The sequence below is a fragment of the Lathamus discolor genome, chromosome 1, assembly GCF_037157495.1.
Source record: "Lathamus discolor isolate bLatDis1 chromosome 1, bLatDis1.hap1, whole genome shotgun sequence".
Lineage (NCBI taxonomy): Eukaryota > Metazoa > Chordata > Aves > Psittaciformes > Psittacidae > Lathamus > Lathamus discolor.
Genome location: NC_088884.1, coordinates 131008510 through 131030959, shown reverse-complemented (window position 1 = coordinate 131030959; position 22450 = coordinate 131008510). Strand labels below are relative to the sequence as shown.

The 22450-nt window shown below is 44.1% G+C and overlaps 1 protein-coding gene across 4 annotated transcripts in view; it reads right to left on the bottom strand.

Annotated features, from left to right (window-relative positions):
* Positions 1-22450, bottom strand: part of STOX2 (storkhead box 2) — a 144998-nt gene that overhangs the window by 60938 nt on the left and 61610 nt on the right. The window contains exon 2 of one of the 4 annotated variants that reach the window (XM_065695344.1): positions 19246-19372. The exons of 2 other annotated variants lie outside the window; for them this stretch is intronic. In XM_065695344.1, coding sequence (XP_065551416.1) covers positions 19246-19273 — 28 coding nt within the window. In that variant the 5' untranslated portion in view covers positions 19274-19372. Of the gene's footprint in view, positions 1-10699; positions 11271-19245; positions 19373-22450 lie in introns of those variants that run through there. One more of the 4 variants, XM_065695310.1, reaches the window with a different exon arrangement.

The following is a 22450-nucleotide window of genomic DNA, read 5'->3' as shown; positions in this document are numbered from 1 at the left end:
AGACTTCAATTAAAAGGGAGCATTACTCAGCAGTTACAGCTATGCCCTCCTCAGCCTTTCCAATTCCCTGATGTAGGCCAAGAATATGAGCAAGAGAGACACATACATGCATCGTTCAGAGGAGGCAGCACTGCTGGGATGTAAGTTTTCCACCCTGAACAGTCAACCAAAGATTTGTGCACTGTTTCCACTAAAGGACAGAATTGGACCCTCATGGACTTAGCATGCATTCCCATATATAATCACTAGCACACACACAGAGCACAGGTTTGCAACATATAAAGTTTAATAAAGTGACATGAACTATGCTTTATTGTGCTGCACAGGGCAATATGGCAGACAATGTATCTGATGGAAAGTTATGGCACATGGCTGTACAACAAACAATACCTTACATAGCTACTCTCATGAAAAGAGATAGTTAAGAATGTGGGTTTAAAATAAGGTTCCCAAAAGATGCCTTAATTTTACACTCATGGTTACTGAAGGCTACCTCTGCAACTAAAGTAATTATACAGACTGAACCCAAGACTGACTGAAAGGAAAATGTCTTGTGATTTTAGAGAGGAAAAAAAATAACATCTGCAAACTGTTTCACTTCGAGATGGCCACATCTCCAGAGAAACCCTAAAAAGTTGTTCAGAAACTGAGACTTCATTAGAGCTGACTGGAAAAAAAACCACAAACAATCACAAAAAAAAAACAACCCAAACCTCAGAAAACCAGTTTTTGCTTCTGTGTTGTGTAAAAATACTCCAACCAGATCCCCTCTCATGCAGACATCCCATGCAAATATAAATTCAGGATTTCACTCCTGAAATTCAGTGCTCATGGAAGGACGCTTGTCCCACACAGAAGCCCAAATGATGCTTACTGAGATCTGGTCTCACAGTACTTCCATACAATGATCCTACTGACTAAATGTATACATACATACAATCCCCATAATTTCCCTAAGATTCTTCATTATTTCCATCAGAAACCAATATAGCATGTAATACAGTATAACACTTGTATCTAAGGAGCAAAAAAGTAACTACATCCATCCACAATGAAAGCAGAGACTAAAGACCTACAATATATAAGAAGTTCCTGAATACTGCCCAAGGATGGATTTCCTTTGTTGCTAATTTTGGACTGGACTAGCAAAAAGGGAGGGACTCAGTGTGTGGACAGGCAGCAGCAAGCCATGCTGTTCCCACTGTGATCTCATCTCTCTGTCAGTAAACCTGCCCTAAAGTTAACCACCAGAGGCTGAGGGACCACTTGGGTGTTGGGTAAACTTTCCACAGCCAGTGGTATCTGCCCTCCATCTCTCAAAAGAGATGTGCTGCAGACGTGCCCAAGTTACACACAGGGGCTGCAGCCATTTCAAACTTAAGGCTAAAGCCAACAAATGTTTTCCTCTGAAGCTTCTGTTCCCTCCGCTTACCCAGCCACACAGCATTTACACCTAAAAGCACACAAATCTTAAGAAAACCTTGTAAAAAAAATACTTCTATTTCACCCTGTTTAGAAAAATATTTAGTTTAAGGCTTAAGCATAGTAAAACAAGGTCACTGTATGACCCAGGAATGTAAATCCCCAGGAGAGCAAAATTTAGAGCATCCTTTGAAGAACGGTACTTTGCTCTAAAACGCGATGGAAATTTAGGAGGCAAAGTACCATAATGAAACTGAGTACATCATCTTTACTGGCTTATAAGATAAATGGTCCAATTCATGACATTTAAAACATTATCACATACAGTCAGAAGTTCATCTTCTGAACCTAGGTCGCAGGTCATCAGCAGGAAATTCATAGGAAATTATGGAGGAAATTAAAAGAACACAAATGGGCAAGAAAACCACTTTATATAATCTAGGTTCTCCCAGCACAGCTTCCTGTGTTATGATGAACTCAGCTTTCATAGTGAACTCTGCCTTTTCCAGGCCACACTAAGCAAGTGTTTCTGAATTGTCTATTATACTCTTCAGGCCTCAAAATCTTACAGTCAAATTCACTATAAAGGGCCATTCACTTTTTTTTCCCCTTAAACAATACATCAGGGGAAGAAGATTGTAGCTGGAAAAGGTGTTCTGAGATAACTAAATGCAGACTTCTATTTGCTATCAGCACTTCAAGAACAGTTGTGCAACATGGACATGCATACCACACCGAGGACAGGACGCAAACTCCAGAGGACATTCTCCTATTGCTTCAAGTTCCAGCATCCTGTATGCTCCACCATGTCTGAGAAGATGACAATCAGTGTCCAGCAGTCTGTTCTATTCTAAGACTTACTTTTCAAAACACCCCCCTGGTCAATAAGGCATAAGAAGGAGAGTGGGTACAGTACATCTAGGCTATCTGGACAAGTTTTGTAAAGTAAAACTGCTAAACAGAAGTGGTTACTGCTTAATCGTTTGAGCTGAAAGCAAAAGTATGCAATATACTGCCTAGCCACCAACACCTCTAATGGATCACAGAGAAACAAAAGTTAGGAATAACTTTACAAGACACAAACAAAATCAAAGCCTTGCAAGATGCCTCTTCCCACTACTCTCATTTAATGAAAAACTTAGTATATACAAACAACTTCTTGTTCATTCTTTTTCACAATACCCAAAATCCACCTGCAATACACAGGCCATCCTAGGCTCAACAACCAGGTCCACATAAAAGTGCACAAATTAATTGTACTCTATTAACAAATTAATTGTTCCTCAAATAAATTGTACTTCCTGTTTTGTCTTCTGTTTCACACCCTGTCAGATCCAATAAAACAACTGAGAGCTGTTTTTTCAACACCACAACTCGAAGTTTCTAATAAACTGTACATTGGCTGGGATGGTTTAGTGTGCGGTGTCCCTGCCCATGGCAGGGGGTTTGGAACTAGATGATCTTAAGGTCCTTTCCAACCCTAACTATTCTATGATTTTATGACTCTATGATTTGTGGCTATCTCCTGCAGTTAGTACTTCCCACTGAAGTAACAACATCCACTCCTATAAAATTAGGTAAGAATTACAGGAATCACATCATCAACAATTGGATGAAAAAGAGAACTATCTTTGGGTTGTGAGGAAGCTGGCTGATAAGGATGAAGTGATAACACTACTGAATAACCATCATTCCACGCCATTTACTGCTGGTATTATAAACAGGCCTTATTTTCCAGCTTCTTGCAGGCAGGACAGATGCAAAATTCTTATGACCACCATGGCATCCAAAGGTTGATCTGAACGCAGGACTTCACTCACAGACTGCTCTGTTCACACTGAGTACACCTAATTCTGGATGCACATTCTTGCCCACTGTTACCAATTCATGGCCTGGGTTGAGGTAGGACCTTTTTTCGTGATTGGCAATATTACAGTACAAAATAAAGGAGACAGTTCTACTGAACAGGTAACAACCTAAGTGTAGAAAACTGCAGAAACAGTTAAAGTGCCCAGGAAAACAATGATGACCATTGACACTACTGCAAACACCTCCCTCGCCTCCTGAATTCCAAACCCCATTACTTTAATTTCCCTTTGGAGGAAGGAAAAGGGAAACTTGCTAACCTTTTTATAGTGAATTCAAGCCTGTTGAAAATCAAATTTTCTTGTTTTGGTTACTTTTTGCAAACTGCTTAGAAGGTGCCAATACAGCCCAGGGCTCTGTCTAAACTAGACTGTTCTACCCACTCCACCATGCTGCACACCCAAAATACGCTTCCTTTTCCTTTTTACCCCTCTTCTCCACAGCCTATTTGAGCAAGATAATTCCAGCACCTGTATGTCATCCAAGAGTGAGATACACAACAGCATCAGCAGAGCAGCCAACTCAATAAACGTGCTGAAAAATGCAAGCCAGCAGCTATAAACAACTTTCATACCCCCCTCATAGCTAGAGGCAGTCACTTGGGAGCAACAAATGCTGAACTGGAAGAGTTCATAGCTTCAATATTCAAGCTTTTTCCCTAGGACTGCTCAGGTTCCCACTGGCCTTGATAGCCAAAATTACTGCAAGGACAGGTACAGAAGTACACAGTTTCCTGAGACTTTTAACGAAGGTTTTAATCCTCATTTCTGCTGTCCACCATCATATTTAACCTACCTAGAAAACAAGACCTGTAACTGGTGGTGCTCTGGTTAAGTTCAGGCATTCAGGTCAATGGTTCAATGGTCACTACTCCTTTTCCTCTTTCTAGGGAAAATGAAACCAAATGGTTAGGCAGAATTGCATGAAGCATTCACTGGATTCTTCTTACAAAGGGCAACCCGTATTTCCAGGCTCAGATTTACATCTACTCTGCCAAAAACATCAAAAATCCAGTTTTGATAATTCAATGGTAGCTTTACCATTTAGAAGAATGTAATGTATTATGATTTTCAAGCAAAAAGACAAACAAAAAAAACAGCCTAAAAACCCAACACTCAAACATAATCAGTATTCTATTATTCAGCAATTCTTGTAGAAGTCCTAAATTAGCTGACAGTTTTGATCACGGCTTTGATATTGTCTGGCCTCTTCCAAGCAGGTAAAAGCACGCTTGGGAGGAGCCAAGAGTAATCGTATCTGAAATATTTTTTCAGCACTGCTTTACTTGAATCATGGCCCAGAGCTGAGGTGACAGAATGTTGATTCAGTTTTAACACTGTTCCAGAGATTTTCTACAACATGCTATGGGTTACGAAGTAGAGTCATGCTCAAGAAGCTCCCCAAAACACTCAAGAGAAACCCCCAATTTTTGGAGGACTTCTACAATATGCTTAGCAAAATACCTTCTTTTTAGTCTTCATACCTGGTTGTTGTTCTACCCCTTTAAACTGTGCAAAGAATGTTGCAAAGATGGTAGCTCATTCTGGGATGAACTCTCCTGCATACAAATGAAGGCCTATTGTTGTTCACAACAGAGCAGGTCACTGGGCTAACCCAAGGTGATCTGCAAAATCCTCACATTTCAGCCTCCTCCAACAAGTAATGCATTTTGCAAAGATGTGGCTGCCATTCAATTCCAAAACGGCAAGATACTCAACACCCTCCAGGTTTATCAAACGCTGCCAACAAAGAGAGAGTGTAACTTCGACACCTGTGAAAGACTGGGAGCTATCTGTAACGAATCAGTAGTGCTTGTTCTGAACCCTTGTCTGTTCTTGAAAAAGGAGCTTCCTGTATCTTCAGTAGGCTATCATGGTGCCTAGTGTGCATATAAGAAATGACTGCAGTCACAGGACTATGGGTAAACACACCCAGAAATACATTCAGATTCAAACTGACACCTCTGCACAAACACCAGTGGGATCATACCCTTTGGTGACCTGATCCTGGAGCACCTCTGTGCACCCCAACCTGGCCAAAGGTCCAAGCAAACCAGCAGAGAGAACACTGGGACTCTGAATGCAAGCGGCGACAGAGGCTGAAACTCAGCTCTTCAGGGGTGAGCGCTTTGAACTGAGATAGAAACATGAACAGGCCTAGGTAAGACAGGCACACACACAGACTTCTGTTTCTTTCCTGTATTAATTCCTCTTTGATTTTACTTCTAATGCCATGGACAAAAAAGCCACTCTGGATCCCCTTGCTCATAGGTCACAGCAGCCAGGAAGAAAGCAGATACTCAAGTGCAGTCTGGTCAGCACAGTGCACAAGCAGTACACAGGACAGAGTCCACAGCTTGGTCTAAAAGTGAAGTCATAAGCAGAATGTTGCAAAGTCATATGCAGAAAATATCTTGGTATCTGGTGGAAAAAGACCAGGCACAGAAACAGTGGCGTTATACACAGGCATGGGCTGTGAGTTAACACTGGGCAGTCATCCGCAGGAGTGAAAACCAGGGCTCTACAGCAGGAGAAGAGGGAAGATAGTCTTCTTCATTTTTTAGGCAACAAACCAGAGGTGGGACCGAAATGAGGTGGGAACTGCTCAAAAATGACTGGTCTATGAGCACATTTACACCCCCTCCCCAGATCAGGATGCAATGAAAGTTCCTATTGCTACATCAAGGTGAGAAGATAGTGCAGAAGACAAAAGGGAACAATCCCAAAAGAGACTGGAAAGCACAGCAAGTCCAGAAGCAACTTTCCAAGCAATAGAGCAAGTATAGCCCCTGAAGTAGAACAGCAGAGTGACCCACTTGGAGTTCACCAGGTCAGCACAGGCTGATCCAAAGATATGGAGCAGGGGCCCAGGGACAAAGTCACTGCTAGCCACTGACACCTGTTTTCACTGTCCTGTTAATGGGTCTTGTCTAAGACAGCCTAAAATCACTTAGGATTCAGGGAGGCAAAGAGATCACGTTACTGTTAAGGAGATGAACTGGAAGGTGTTTCTTAGTACCACACTGAGAGAAAATGAAGGTGATGCAATGCCGATTATTCCATTAAATATTAATTACAATACGGCTACTTTCAAGCTAGAACATATTCCTTTAGATAACTGAATTAAGGGACAGGAGAACTGAACAAGCTTCAAGGCTTTGCGTGTATCTGTCCTTTCCCGATTACACTGAACTGAGTTCTTCAGATCACGCATGATTATCTCAAAGTATTATTTTTTATTAATTAAGAGGTTCAAGCTTAAAAAAATAAATTAAAAAAATACTTAGGACTCTCAGACTTGTCCCAATGGCTCTCAAGATCCTTCTTACTGTTCAAGAAGGCTGAAGAGGCAAGCCTAGACCTCTCACAAACATCCCTGAAACAGAGAACAAGGGTATCTTTTCTGCACACAGATACCATCAGTTGGATAGCAGTGTTGCATACTTCTCTCCTTTCCCTTCCGCTTCAACTTGGTAACCAAACTCCAGCTGCAGTAGGGCAACACTGACACTGAATTTTACCCTTCGACTTTGGCGCGCCGAAACCTCTGCAAGGGGATTTTATAGCAAAGAGCGCAAGCGATCACAAACTTTTCAGAGGGTAACCTTCAAATGTGCACACTCTGGAATTAGTTTTTACCATTGCAAAAAGCTCTTCAGACATCCTTTGAGTTGTGTGTGCTAGCCTGCTACCCTACACCAGCCCACCTCAAACTGACACACTGCCTCCAACACCAAGATCTTTAACTGAAGTAGCTCAAGGAAGGCTGCAGGAAGAAATATTTCTTTCCAGGGAGCTACTCAGTTCTGGCGACGTTTAATGGCTGCGCCGACCGCAGGGTGCAGCTCCTCTCCCGCTAACACAAAATCCAGGATTTGCCTTTGTTATTGCAGAGGGGAAAAAAGACTGAAAGCAAGCAGCTTCCAACATTTCAGCAAGCTGCACGCGTTATTTCATCTGACTGACTGGAGCCCTCCTAAGTTTCAGTGAGTTTTATCCCGCTTGGCAGTTCCATAAGATTTCTTTATTTCCCCTTGAATTAAGCAGCAATCTATCAAAACCTGCAAGTCTATTTCCTCCGTTTCAGCATCGCGTATGAATTTTATTGGATTCAAACTTTTCAACATCTCTTTTCACTCCAGGTCAAAGCTCTACATTGTTGCAGTTTTCTTTTTTTAGTGTTTTTTCTCCAAGTCAGTCCTCCAGTGGGAAATTAATATTCCGCATGAACAATGAACTCCTTGCATGCCCTTTGAACCTAGTGGTTGCTAGGAGGCCTGAAGAAACCCTGGAGTACAGCTGATTCAATAGCATGCATCGAGAGATTGCACAGCAGTAAAAATGTGTGATTTTCTAAATTCCCTGCTTTTTCCATCTCCCTTCATCTGTGAAACAATCTTAAAATCTCAGATCAATTGCATCTGCATCCATTTTTCTATAATTATGGGCAGTTTGCTCCCTGAGTACTGAAAATGTGGCTGCCAGCCACCAATGCTGCTCTTAATCAGGCTAGTATCAAACTGGTCCTCGCTCAGTTTTACTGAAAGGGCTGCTTAAAATCAGTTGTGCTTCACCACTCTAGCATGAGGTTTGTACTTCCATTATAAAGACAGTTCTGCTTAGAGACTGGATTTTCCCCCAAATAAAGCACCATGGCATTGACTGCAACACTGTTACTCAGTATTTCTCTGTACTGAAAGAAATACACACACGATTCTCCATGCCCCATTCAGGCACGCTCAAATATTAACATTTCAAGCTTTTTAGCATCTTACTGAAAGCCATTTGACTCTCTGCTTTTCCATATTTCCCTAAGCAGAGTAACTGAGGCAAAATCCCAAGGTTTCTTTCCCACCCTCCGCCCCCTTCCCAAACAATGAAGCATCTAATTAAAAGAGAACCACAACAATGCTAATGGTGATGAGGTTAAACGGATGGATAAACAGAATGCAGCCCTCTGAAAAGCCCATGTGTTTTGGGATGCTTTCTCCCCTGCAGCATTCTGGGTGACAAAGAAGGTATTTGTATTCCTGATCCCCACAAGTTTTAGGCCAGAGGATTTCCTATAGATTTCCTGCAAGGAAGAGTGTTTCCTTCAAATAGCCAGAAGTTTTTAGGTACGGCAGCCATTCCTCCCAAAACTAATATTTGGAAAGGCAGTGGATAAGGATCCTTTAAAAGTAAGTGAATGTGGAAACTATCCATCAAGGGAGAACAATTGCACTTCCAGCTAAAAGCCTACTAAGTTGCCGTTAGGTTTATTTAAAAACAGAGCAAAAAAAACCCAAACAAACATTTGCTAGTATTAATTTTCAATGTGCTCGCCCTCCAACAACTCCAGCAAATTGCTCCAACTGAACAAGACATTTGTTCCTCTTCAGTTACTGCAGCTGAAACCAACGTGCTGTATATTCACAAACATGATATTCCAGGGGTCTGGAGAGTACTTTAAATCATTAATAGCAGATTACAAATCTATGTTCCCTCCCTATACACACCTCCCACACCCCCCCTTCCCCAGGACACAGGTATCTGCAAACAAATGGAGGGTGACACATCTGATTCTGCAGATCGCTGGTGTTTGGCTCTTGGGTTGGATTGTACCAACGTTGCCAAGATAAAGCTTTCTCAGAGCCAGACTGCTTCCCTGAAGAATTAAAAACAAGCAAAAAACCCCACACTGCTTGGCACAAAACGCTCACGTGAGCTCCTTCTCTTTTCAATACAGGCTTCCACACTGAGAGAGGCCTTAGAGCACCAACTTCAACAGACCTGACACAGCGTTATCTTACAGTGGGAATATCAGCACGTTCAGGCAGAACAACAGAAATCTTTGCATTATGGGCAGATTTGGCTTTCCAGCTGCTTTCAGGTCCTGCAGCACCAAGGAAACAAAACCACCCCCCCACCACCCCCCCCAACCACCATTCTCTTCTTCTTCAGCTGTTAAAGCATGAATTATCCTTGTCATTTCCTCTCAATATGTGGCTTCCCAGGAAAGAGAAAAATCAGAGCGGCTATGGCCAAAATAGCACAATATTCTTACACGGCCCGATCTTTCCATAAAACGCGTATTACTTCCCTTGTGCTCGGGCTTTAAAGAAAGAACAGTCACGAGACATTTTTAAAACACGAGAAACCAACCCTGGCTAAACAGATACGTTTATCAGGGCCAGAGATAGCAAAGTGAGCATATAACTGACGACCACAATCTTCGGCTCAACCTTTGCAGCAGAAACGGAGAGGGGGAGACAGGGCACAGGGCTGGAAGCATTTCCAGTAATGCGAAATAAATACCTTCATTTTCTCCCTCTCCCGCTTTTTGTCCTTTAAAAGAATCTGCCTACTCAACCTAAATTGAGCCTCAGAGGGAAAACGTGATTTAGCCTTCACAATAAATTGGAATTTGCCATCATAGTAATGAAACATAATGTCCGATCATCACGATAAGTAGGCAGCAGAATAACAAAGGATGTTTCCAGGATTTTCTGCCCCTGGCCCCCTCTCCATCAGCATTTTCCCAAGTCTTCTTTCAGGTGTCTATGAAATGTCTTAATTCCAAGGCCATTAAGATGCATTTCAGGATGGAGCAGCTTCCATTAACAGTACTGAGGCATTCCAAAATTGCACCAGCACTCCGTTGGAGGCTAAGCCTCTCCCCAGTGCCTGCCTTCCCCTGCACTGGTTTTTGTTTTGTTTGCACTCTCCCTTTCCCATGCACAAAACACGTTGGTGCAGTGTCCATTATTCCCCTACGGCCTTCCTTGAAAGCACCCAACAAATGAATGTACACGCACGTGTGTGCTGCCCCACATACAGAGGTCTGGTCTCCTTCTGCACCTCAAATAACAAATGCAAATGTGTTTACAGTCATTTTCTCCAAAGCGTGCCTTGCCATTGCAGAAGCATGCGGCTGAAACCCGGAGAGCCTGCATGTAAGAAGGGGACAGCGCCTGCAATCGCAGGTGACCCTCTTCCTTTCCGAAATGGAAAAACACGAAAGCCCCAATGAGTTAACTGGAGTTAACGGCATTTAAAAGGGCACGTGTGGGGCAGCAGTAAATATCCAGCACATGCTTTTCCGCACAAAAGGCGCAAAGGGCTCCACGCTCTGCGCACCCAGTCGTTTTCATCTGCCCCTCCACGACAGAGATGAGACCGTTTCTCTCGCACAATTATTTCACTCGACTAATAGATTTTAAACACCATATTGCGAGGGCCCCGCTGTGAGTCTTGCAGAGGTACAAAATGGTGGATGTTTGCTATTCTTTTTTGTGCATTATTCATATCAACTTGGGCTCCCGGTCGCAGGCTCCCCTCCGTACCCACCAACACAGCCTTTCCAGCCAGGCACACATCCCGCACCCGCCTCGCAATAAAGCTCCCTCGCGTACACGAATTATGTTACAAACCTGATGTCATGTAGCCCCGTGATGCCTGGGAGATGAAAGCTGGTGGGAAGTGTTTGTGCAGCCGGTAGTCCTTCTCGCTGCGGGACCTCATGCGGTCTGAGGCCCGGTCGGAGAAGTCGGAGCTAGGCCAGGCCCGCCGCAAGGTCGTACTCCGCGTCTTCTTCATGCTGAGGGTGCCGGAGCCTAATCCTCCCACCGCAGCATGGGTCAGGCCCCGCGGCTCGCCGGACGGGCGCTGCCCGGCATCAGATGCCTGGCGCGGGTACCGCCGGGGCACAACCTGCGCGCATCCCGCCGCTGCCTCTTCTAGCGCGCCAGGCGCAGGTCCCTTTTTTTTTCTTTCTCCCCCTCGAATGATCCAATTTTACACACGTCCCACAATGCATTACACTTCATTTGCAATCGGTCCGGCTTACGGCTCCCAGATTTGCGTGGAGGAAAGGCACGTTATGTGGCTTCTCAGGCAAAAAAAGGGGAGGGGGGCCAGAGGGGTGGGGATGAGGACGAGGGATGTGCAGCGTGGGAGCCCGGGGGGTCCCGAACAATGGCCCGATTCAGCCCGGCCGTGCTTAGCCAACTGTGAGCCGCGACACAAAAGGCCCAGACGGAGGGCGAGAGCCCCGCTGCCGCCGGCTGCGACCCCGAACGCGGCGCGCCCGGCGCTGGGGAGGCGGCGGCGGCGGCTGCCGGCGCGGCGGGAGGAGCAGCGCCAGGAGGAGGAGGAGGGAGGGGAGGAGGCGAGGAGGAGGCGGCGCAGGGACGGAGGGCCCGCAGGCGCCTCTCCCGGCCGCGGGACCGGCGGAAGCGGCCGCGACCCCACCGCCGTGGCCGCCGCCCCCCTCAGGCCCGCGGTGCTCGGGCGGCCCGCAGCGGCCCGCGGCCACCGGCAGCGCCGCGCCTCGCCATGGCCGACACGGACCCCGATCCCTGCCTGCCTGTCCCCGGGGCTCGACCGCCGCCGACTCCGCGCTAGGGGCGGCCGGCGCAGAGGACGCGGCCACCGGGGATGCGGCTGGCCGCCCCGCCCGCCCGCCTGCCGCCCTCCCTCCGCCCCTCCGCGCCGCGAGCAGCTGCCGCGCCGCCGCCCGGGCTCATGCTAGTCCCGGCGCGGCCTGCGGGTCCCGCCGGGCTCCGCGCCGGCCGGGGCGGGGGTCGGCTCGCGGCACCCGCGTACCAAGCCCCGTGCCCCGCGGGGGGCGGCCCCTTCCCGCTCGCCGCCGCTCCGCCTCCTTTCCGCCCGCCTGTCCTGCCTGGCGGTGGCTCGGGCCGGGCCGGGGGCCGGGGGCCGGCGGTGGCGGTGCGCAGCGCCGGACACCCCGCACGACCGCGCTGCGGGCGCCGCCTTCGGCAGCCAATGGGGAGCGGGCAGCGGCGCGCACCGCCCCGAGCGGCGAGAAGCGGCGGAAGAGAGGGGCGGCTATGGCGGCGGCGCCTCGGCTGCGGGCCCCGCTGCTGCCGCGGGGCAGCCGGCGGGTACAGGCCCGGGAGATACCTGCATCCCCGGGGCAGCCCTGCGCCGAGCTGGCGGGGCTCACCCTCAGCGGTGGTGCTTTACTTCCTCGGAGGAGCCGCCGCTTCCCCGCTGCTCCCCAGCGGACCTGGTCAGTCACAGCACCACGACATAAACCCGCTGCCCCCGCAAGGACAGCCAGGACACCCCGCCTGCCCATCACACCGGCAGGAAGGTGGCTGCGCACCCTCGTGCTGGCGCTGTGCGCGTCTGCGCCCAGGTGCCATATTGAACCGAGCAGGCCATGAGGGAAAACAGGCGCTACCAACACTGCCTAACTGAAAATGAACTCCAGTTACCAAAAATTAGTTCCAGTTAACCAAAACCGTGTGAAGGGTTTGATTAGTGCCTCCCCTGTGAGCCGGCTCTGAGCATACCTGACATCAGGTGGTGCCAGCATTACCAGAGGACACAACTGCGATGCCGGGATTTGGAGAAGTTGCTAATAAACTACTTATATTTACGTGTTTATAATTATTTAACCTGCCTGACAGTGGTTTGTGTCACGTTTCTAAGAGCATGGAAAATCAGAGGACTGTAATTTTGTCAGTAATTTTAGCATTTTCAATAGTGGTGAACCAGTAAAAGGATGACTTCCTGGTGAATAAATTGAACATAAAAGCCAGCGGACCTTGAGACATTACCCTTTTGCTGCCTTGCTGTGCAGCTTTGGGCTCATCACTCCAGAACGCACCTCAGCCCACCTAGCTGTACGGCTGTGGGCAGAACACACACTGGAGAATCATTTGTATGTTTTGTATGCAGCCATCCTTTTCACATGAGTAGAAACTGCATGAATGAAATCCAGCAAGAGCTTTGAAGATTAAATACTGCAGGGTCCTTTCCCATTCGCCCTCACCTCCTTCCAACTGTGTGAAAAGCCACCAGGAATGACACATTTCCATTGGTACTTTGTAAACTGGTAGCAACAGGAACAAGTAAGATGAGCAAAAAAAGAGAAAAAAATGGCCTAGAGCTCTACTAATAAAACTGCATTTTCCATCATGTAACTTACTTATCTAGCAATTTACTCATCAGCCATCACAAAGCTTATAATAGAGCGTGTTTTCACCCCCAGACCAGAAAAACAGTAAGAATGTCCAGAGTCATTCAACTTTGCTCATAAAAGGCTGAGGTTAGGACAGATTGGTTACCACTCCCCAGCTAAGTCAAACCTAAAATCCTACCCATTTTACTAGATGTAAAAGCAAATTAAATTCTAGCCAGGAGCGTAAATTCTGTGTCTTAAAGTTGAATGGATGATGGCTATCAGGAACTGGTTGAAAATAGGTGGCCAGCTAATTTCAACCTATGGCTGAACTAAACTCAGCCTTTGCCCCTAATCTAGACACAGCCCTAGATATCAATCTGTTCCATTAAAAAAAGACACGAGACAAATAGGATCGAGCAAAACAAGCAGTGAGGGGGAAGAATGAGGCCCAGAAGCAGAAAGGCAGAACAAAGCGGAGGGCGACACCAAACAAGACCAGTGATCGTTACGCTGGCTTTCCACATAATTATTCCCAACTAGAAATACATGAGTAGTCTCAGAGTTATTCTAACAAGTATCAAATAAAAAAGCAGGGGACAGCTTTGCAGCTATCAGATAAAGCACACATATCCCAGTTCTTCTTGAGCAATTTACTGTGCACTAATGAACCAGTAGCAGCGCACATTAGTCCTTCAAATAGTTTTAATCAATTTAATTTGTACACTTGCAGGAGTGTTGTCCTGGGAGTAATATAGTACGTACAATCAACACATGATACCTTCTACTTCCTGATTGTAGGATCAGGCTGGTTCATAGGTTTTGGCACACATAACAGGATGAATTTTCATTGTAAGATAATTTTAAGGGAAAATAAGTTGTTCCTGCAACTATGAAAAGTAATTTTCATGCTAATATGGCGGGAGCAGGGAACAAGAGGAATCCACCTAGCAAGGTCAACTCTCCTTCCCAAACGTGGGGAGGTTTGTTTAAAAGCCATTTTGGAGGCCTCCTTTCAGTACTGAGAGCTGCGGTCAGCTAAAACTCCTATTCAGTCTTCTCACAGTTATCTTATTCGGTTTCAGCTTAAAGCTTTCTGACATGGTATCTGAAAGAGTTCTTCTCTTTGAAGAAAGGAATTCAGAGCAAGTTTCCTCCTGCTCTTGCATTGTTTGAAGTCAAGTGTTGTTACTGGGATGAATCAAATATATAATTAAAGACCAAATTTAAGTTTTGGCTGTTTTCTTTGGAAAATTGCTAGAACTGTGTGTGTAATTGATTTTTTGCTTCGGTGGCCAAACTGAAATAAAATCATTAGCTAAAATTTGAGTGCTTAAAAGCAACCCACAACATTTTGTTCTTTAACTTTTTTTTCCCCAATGAAAGACAATAAACGTCTGGATTCATACAGCTTTTTAGAGCAGAGTAGGGGAAGGAAAGTTCCCAGCTTCAAACGGCTGTCGTGCTTAGTGAGCAGTAGTACATTTTGAAATACTAAAAATAGGCTGTTTAACCCGACAGTCCCAACAGGAGCAGGGAGAACTCATTTTCTTTAGCTAAAACCATTGGGAAATGTTAATTTAATTTACAAATATTTTTGCCTATCTATTACACACTGGTAAAGTTTTGCCTAATTGTAAAAAGAAGAATGGAAATAGTCTGAGGGAGTTTGTTGGATAAGGGAAAATACTCCTTCCAAGCAGGAATTGAGCTGATGGGCACCTGATCACTTGCTGTCAATGGCGAAGAGGAAAAGGAGATGGTTTCAAAGCTTGATGCATTGATTCAGAAGCTTTTTGTTGAGAATCAGAATCAGACAAAGCATTTATTTTTATAACTTTATAATTTAAAGTCCAACAGGTACCACCTCTTTCCTGAGTTACTAGTGGGAGAGCTGAGGCTTGGATGAATAGACCATAGAGATCTTGGATGGAAAAAAGTCTGAACTAAACCAGAACCAGGCATCCAGCCTCCCTTCTAACCTAACAATTCCTTATCAGGAATTGGCAACATAACAGTAGCCATTTCAAAGGCGCTGATTTAACATTATGAATTTCGAAAAAAGAAGCTTAGGTACATGTAAGACATTACAAAGGACTGTTATGTGCTCAAGCTTTCAATCACAATCCTGATTCAGTCCAAATTCATAGGGAGCCTGGAGGCTTTTGGAGAAGCAGTTCAAAATCTGAGCTTCTGAAAACCTTCTGTGTCATCTTTCAAAAAGTAAGAAAACAAATATTACTAAGGATATCTGTTGCATTTGATCTTCATAAACACTCACTTATTAGTTGCTAAGCAGGTCTGTTCCCATTTTATAAATAGAAAATAGTAAAAAGAAAAGGACATAACTAGCCCAGAAGAGTGGCAGTGGCAATATGCTGTTAAAACTCAAGGGTTACAGATTCCATTTCATACGCTTATTTTTCCTCAATTGAAAAACGATAATTATGTAGCAGTGTACAATATGGTGAGCTGTAGATGTACATATTTCTCTGCATGTGTGTGTGCATGCATGCTTGAGCACGTGTGCATATATGGTAATTGCTCTCATGCAATGTGGTATTTCAAGTTTCAGTTGGGGCTACTTCTTTTTCCCTCCCCAGGACAAACAAGTTTCTATAGGGGAGAGCAGCAGGCTTCAGTAGCAGGATGGACTGGTGTTACTGCCTCAGCTTGCCTGGTCTGGGGACTGACTGCATGAGGTTTTCAAATTAAATAAGCATGCAAGCCAAAACCTAAAATAAAAATGGCAAAATACAGGGAACACAAGGAGGAAAGCAACCCCATCTTTGCTAAGACACCTCAAAAATCATTGTCTATCAAGCCATGTATTCAAAGCCTGGGTTCTTCCTTACCCTGTCACTATATTGCCTGTTGCACAGTCAACTGACTGCCTCGCAGGGAGGTAATGAAAAGGACTTTGCTTTATTAGTCAGCAGAGCTGGTGTCTTACAAGCACCCAACACCACCAGAAGAGGCAGCACTGTCAAGATGCCAGGTGCTCAGCACAAAGCCTTGTGGCTTCACTCTCTGCAGGTCTATGGTAGTATCCTTTTCCCAGTTGCCAGCCTTAGAGGAAGAAAAAGTCTGTAGTACAAGCAGCTGAAAAGCACTTAAAGCAGAGGAGGGAGAAGGAAACTTGAGTGCAAGAAGAGGTGCAAAAAATGTAATTAGGAACTCAGGAAAAACTTCAAATTTGGGGATAACATCACAGGCCTTGTCAATATATGGTTATATTAGACCTGCAGCTCTACATAATAGCCTTCCTGAGAAAATACATTACTGACATTTCTAATATTAATACACCCATGAAGGGAGTAAATTGTCCACTGCATGAATTCTCCATTTTCATGTGTGGCTTCTTGTGTCTCTGTATTAATAAATGTACAGAACTAAGATTCTAAAAAAGATATTTTTGTACAGTCCCACACTGGTTAAAGAGGTCTGGCAACAGGCTGCAACTGTCCCTGGCTGTAGGAAGCATTAGTTTTTCCTTCCAGGTCTTTGTAATCAGATATACTGGCAAGAACAAACCAGAAAACTGTGCCTGAAGAGGCACATCCTCTTTTCACAGCAGCCCTTAGTCTTCTGACACCAACACTATTAATTTGTCACCTCTCCCTAGTACTTGTTGTTACTCAAATATGCAAGAGAAGCCAAGTACTTGTAATCTGTGCTTGTGGCCCAGGTCACAAAATAAGGCAGCCTCTCTTGATGGATTTATTTGCACAGGAGAAGTTGGGCTTGCTGAGACAACCTTCTTTCCTTGGAGAGAGCATTTGAGGAACTCCACCACAAGGGAAATTAAAAATCCCAGGGGCAAAGGTGTAAGTGAAAAGAAAAAAAAAAAAAACACCCACAAACTTCAAAATATAAGAAAAGGAAAATGCTTTAGAGCTTATCACAAGCAAGTCTTCAGTCTAGCTCCAGAATGCTATCCGGTTGTGTTATACCATGGTAGTAATCCTGGCTTAATTACAGCACCTCTTAAACCAGTTTCGGATCATATTTCTCTCTCTGTTATACTTTGGGAATGTGTGATGACAGGAATGCAGTACTGCTGCTGCACACATGCTGTAGCTCACCATTTTTCTGTGTGCTGGTTTATGCTCCATGGTATTTATTTTAACTTGCATGATTTTAAGACAAACCTGCCTCCGCTATGAGAAGAAAGGCTCCCCTGTTTTTTTCATGCCAGACCTTCTGATCACATTTGTGCTTGCTCTGCACAGAAGACAATTGATGCAGAAGGGTTTTAAATCTGGGTATCCAAGACTACCTGAACGTGTACCACCCTATCAAAGGGAACACAGGCTGTAGGATACAGCCTTCACTTTGATGCATGCTTTTCCTTCCCCATAATCACTGACTCAAAGCCAGTTAGTAAAAATGGATGGAAGCTGGGTTTGTAACTCCTCAGTATACAAAACCAACTGAAGAGGGAGGCAAGCTATGAATCCTGAGTAGTTGTGCACACAGTCAAGCATTTATTAAACCTCTCACATATAATAGAATTCAAAACTTTGGAGAAGTGGAGTTACAGCAACTCAATTCATTCACTGCCTGCTCTTCCAAAGGACACAGTAGTAAAAGACGTGCCAAAAATGTTGGCCTCAGCTTTCTTGTTTTCCACTGGTGTCACATATCATTAGTACCCTGGTATTTAAGTAACATACTGATATATGGGGGCCAGCTGTACCACAAGTTAGAAAGACAGCTTATCCTTCTGCTTTGCAAGTTGAAAAAACAGAGAGCGAGAGCTGAGTAGGCAACGTAGATCCCACCAGCAGTAAAAGCCATTACAGATTATGTTTTTAAAGACTGATTCACACATCTCTGTGTCTCCTTCCATTCCTCCACAGAGCCCATGTTTCTGCTTTATGCTTGTGTAACACCTCACAAGATCATGAGACAGCACCAAGCACGAGCAGGCCTTGGGCTCTGGTGAAGCTCCTGGGTGCTACAGCAGAATAAACAACACACAGATTCTGCATGTCAGGTAGGCACCTTTTAAGGAAAAATGCATTGAGAAAGAAAAGAAGGTCCTTGATAATAGCAAATGGGCACTGCTTTGCGTGTTACATGGCTGTTATTTAATATGTTAGTTTTAAGCTCTAAATTCTTGTCTAGAAGGATTACTTGCCATACACAAAACCGAACAAAGCACCACAGGCATGTTTGCAAATGGGACAGTGAACATAGTTGATGGGCAGTCCTAAAAACTGAAGCAGCATACCAAGGGAACTAAATCCCAGCAGCTGCTATAATGCCACAAAGCATTTGCTGAACAACCCAATACTAAGCTCCCTCTCAGAATTCTTGCTTATACAGCTGTGCAATATACTGAGTATATTTTCTAGATTATATATATAGCCTGTGTAACAGGCAGAAATCTTAAAAACCTTAGAAAAGTTGAGTGGCCTGAAAATAGGCTACTCCACCCTTTGTAAACAACCTCTTGTCATGAATTTACATTCATGTGTCCATGAAGCTCTGCCTATATTAAATTTGCTTTCAAAATAGTGTTTTAGCGCTGAAAATGTACATGTCCCACCAATCAGTTTGAAGAGAGTGCAAGCAAGAGACAAACCCAAGAGCAAAAAAACATTGATTCATCATCTTACAGAAAAGTAATTCAATTACTTCTTGGATATTTTATTATAGTCTCAGATTCAGAGGCTGTCTCATTGTCATATCCTAGTATTTGGGCAAGGAAAAACACTAAAGAGGAGTCAAACCGAGACAGAAATTAGGTGACTCAACACATGCCTGATCCCAAAGGCTTCTGGAAAATCAATGCAAAACTATCAGCCTGCATGTCCTCTGGACCAGACTGCAGAGTTGCAGAGTCAATTTGTTCCCAAGAAGATGGCACTCTTTAGTCATTAGTTTTCAGTGGGACCCTGGAGATTCTCTCTTCTCTTCTGAAGACACAGGGGCGCTTGTCAGAAGGAAGACCCCACTCTTGGACAGCTACCCTGCCTATTCCTGCTTACCACAGTTTCTTGCCACCCTCCACTTAGCTTTTGATGCTCTGACATTACCCACCTGTGTGCACCCAGAGACAATTTCCCATTGCCCTGTTCAGATGAAGGTTTATGCAGGCATCTCTTGCACTTGCCTCTCTGTAGAAGCTGTTCTGAGCATTTCTCCTGCGTGTAGAGATTTTTGTATTCTAGTAGAGGAACAAGAAAAAAACATTTTATAGCACTGAGGCTCAAACTTCTCCCATCACCTTGTAAGAAAGTTATATTTTTCAGCTCGGGACTATTCCAACAAAATAATTTTTGTCTTACTAAGTGATGCCCTGCTTTAGCAGTGCAATCTGTTAAAGTACATGTATCAACCACATGGAGCTCGACTACTTTTTTTTTTCCTATATATCCTTCTATATTACTTTGTTATTAATTTATTTGTTTTTAAACATGAAGAGGGACTTCAATCCAGCAGAGCACTGTACCTCCCAGATTGTTAGAAGGTCAGTGCCAGATCTTTAACTCCTCTATGGAGCTAAGCAGAAGGGAGCAGCACCCAGAGCCTCATCTTAGCGAAACGCTTCTTGCACTTCAGTGGCACATTACATATAAGAGCAGTCTCTGGTGTGAATTTTTCAACCTACAACTTTCCTATCAGAGTCAAGGCAAAAAATAAGTGAAACATGTAGATGTTATGAAGAAAAACACCCCTTATTACAAAGGAATATCATTACAATGGCCAAATTTAAATAGTCAAATTAAGAAAGGTAAACTAAAATCAAATTACAAAAATAAAGAAAAAATTTCTTGTCTGATTCTGAAAAGCACACTCCTCCCTCCCACCACAAAAGCATACTTACATCCTTTAAAGCATGCGAATGGCAATGGCATAGAATAAGGTTTATTTCAAAATGGTTTTTGTATTACAATGAATTTTTGTAAGGCCGAGAGAATTTTAGATTTCTGGAAATCTAAAAATACCTTTTTCAAAAGAAGCAAGCATCTTAAGTGAGACAATTTTCTAGCATTAGAATTCTGTTTGAATAAGAATCATGTACTAAATTAAGAGCTAGAAAGTCTTTAGTCTTCATTAAAACTGACCACTATTGAACTGAACTCAATACCTACACAAGCCAAGTGTGGTAAATCTTATTAGTTATGGTGCTCATCTAAGAAGCTCTTGCAAGGAGTCATCATGTTTCCATACATAAAAATTTCAAGTGCTCTTTACCCTCAGCTATTCCAGGAATCAACAAATACTCAGGACCAACATTTCTTAGATTCTAACAGAAAGTAAAATAAACTCTATATGCAAGTGCTCAGCAACTTATCTCTTGATCTCTTTCTTGATGGGGGATATGTTTGGTAACCTTTCCATCTCTCAGACATTGTAAGGTAGATCAGGCAAGCTGCCTTCACAGCTGGCAGATTTCAGATTTGTCAAGCATGATGCTAGTGCCAAATTGTTTTAGTCTTCCTTCCTCTCCAAAGATGGATATTACTGTTATCCAAGCTGATGGAACCAAGACAAAATAAACACAGACATCCAGGACTGAAACAATGATAGACTATCTGAGAAGACATTTAAGTGCCCTAAGTCGTCCAAGGAGTAAAAAGTTATAAAAACAAGTACTGCTTTTTATTGCCCACATCCCTGTGTCATTGCTGTGGTACTTAAAAAGACCACAAACCCTATGGATTTCTACCCACCACATAGTAATTACTGAAATAACAAAGACTTGGAAAAAAGTATATCCAAAGCCCGATGCTATTACTTAGCTGCCGATGAAAAAACTCTCACTAACACCCCTTAAGTCTATCCTCCCGCACTCCTAATCTGAACACAAAAGGTTGGGTTTAAACACCCACCCCGCCACCCCCCACCCTGAGATTAAAACCGCCTGGAGTTTTCAGCTTCAGGCCAGCAATGACAATACTTTAAATCCTTGGCTACTGGCTCCATGAAGACACAGCCTACAGACAGTCCTCCAAAGTTCTTTGAAATGTTAAATACAAAGCAGGAGGAGGTCATAAAGGAAATATTCCTCATAAAAGGAATGCATATCATATTCAGCCTTTTCAAATACATTTCTCAGTTGCTTTGCTTTCAGCCACCATAGTCTCAATCCCGCATTGTCTGAAGCTTTTGAAATAAAATTCAGGAATGAAATGAAACACACAAACTAGTGCTGTAAACAGCTGCCAATATATGCATGTGTTACTTTTTAGCTCTCATAAATCTTTCCGATGTATATTGTATCCTACCTCTACCTCTTATCTGGAAAGACTAATTATTTACCTAATAAACAGTCCTACAACAGTTATCAAAAACCCAGCCTCTTAGAAGTAACATATAGGTTTTATTGCATAATCTTTTGTAGCATCTGCCCTATTATTTCAATAGAAGCCAGTGTGGCTCCCTGCTGCACTGGAAATACAGCTATCTTTGTGCCAAGAGGCTTCCAGTGTACACAAAAGGAACGAGGATTGAGAGACCTGTTTCATCCCCTCTTATCCCATCAACTAACAAGCCTTTTCTCCACTGCAATTTTTCTCAACAAAGACAGGTAATTATGCAGGAGGATGGGATTTCAAGGTAGGATAAAAAAGAAAAAGAACCCCACAAAACCAAAACCCCAAACCCACAAAAACCCCCAAATCAGTTTAGCATACCAGCTTTGCTAAGTACTGTCAGCTTAAACTATGAGAGAGTGGCTCTCAGGATACGGCAGCAGGCAAACAATGATGGTGCCCTGCCGCTGACATAAGTCCCAGCTGGGAGTGATGAGCTTTGTGGCAGATAGTGATAAGCTACTGGTAGATGGCCAAGTTTTCCTGTCCACTTGCATTCCCCTGGAGGTAAACAGGGTGGTAGTTGTATTTCCAGCCCTTGCCCCACCCTGAACACTCAATGCTTTTCCTTCCCCATTTGGGTACCTTAAACTCAATGAAAACAAATTCATTTTGAAGAACTTGTGTTTGGTTTGCCTGTCTTTTAAGGTCTCATGAGCCCAGAAGATACTACCTGCCAGCAAGACGCCCCTCCACACATCCATAGAAACATTCCTGTCCAGATTTACAGATTGTGTAGTTGAGGAGGAACATAATGAATTGTCCCAGTGATGTCTGCAGTCAGAGGAGCCTTTGGACCTCAGTCTCATGAAAGGTACCAAAAGTTAAAACACCTTTAATTAGATTAAATGGTTAATGGAAGCAAGCGCTCTATCCAGCAGCAAATGCATGGTTAAATCACTGGTGATCCTGAATAACCAAGCTAT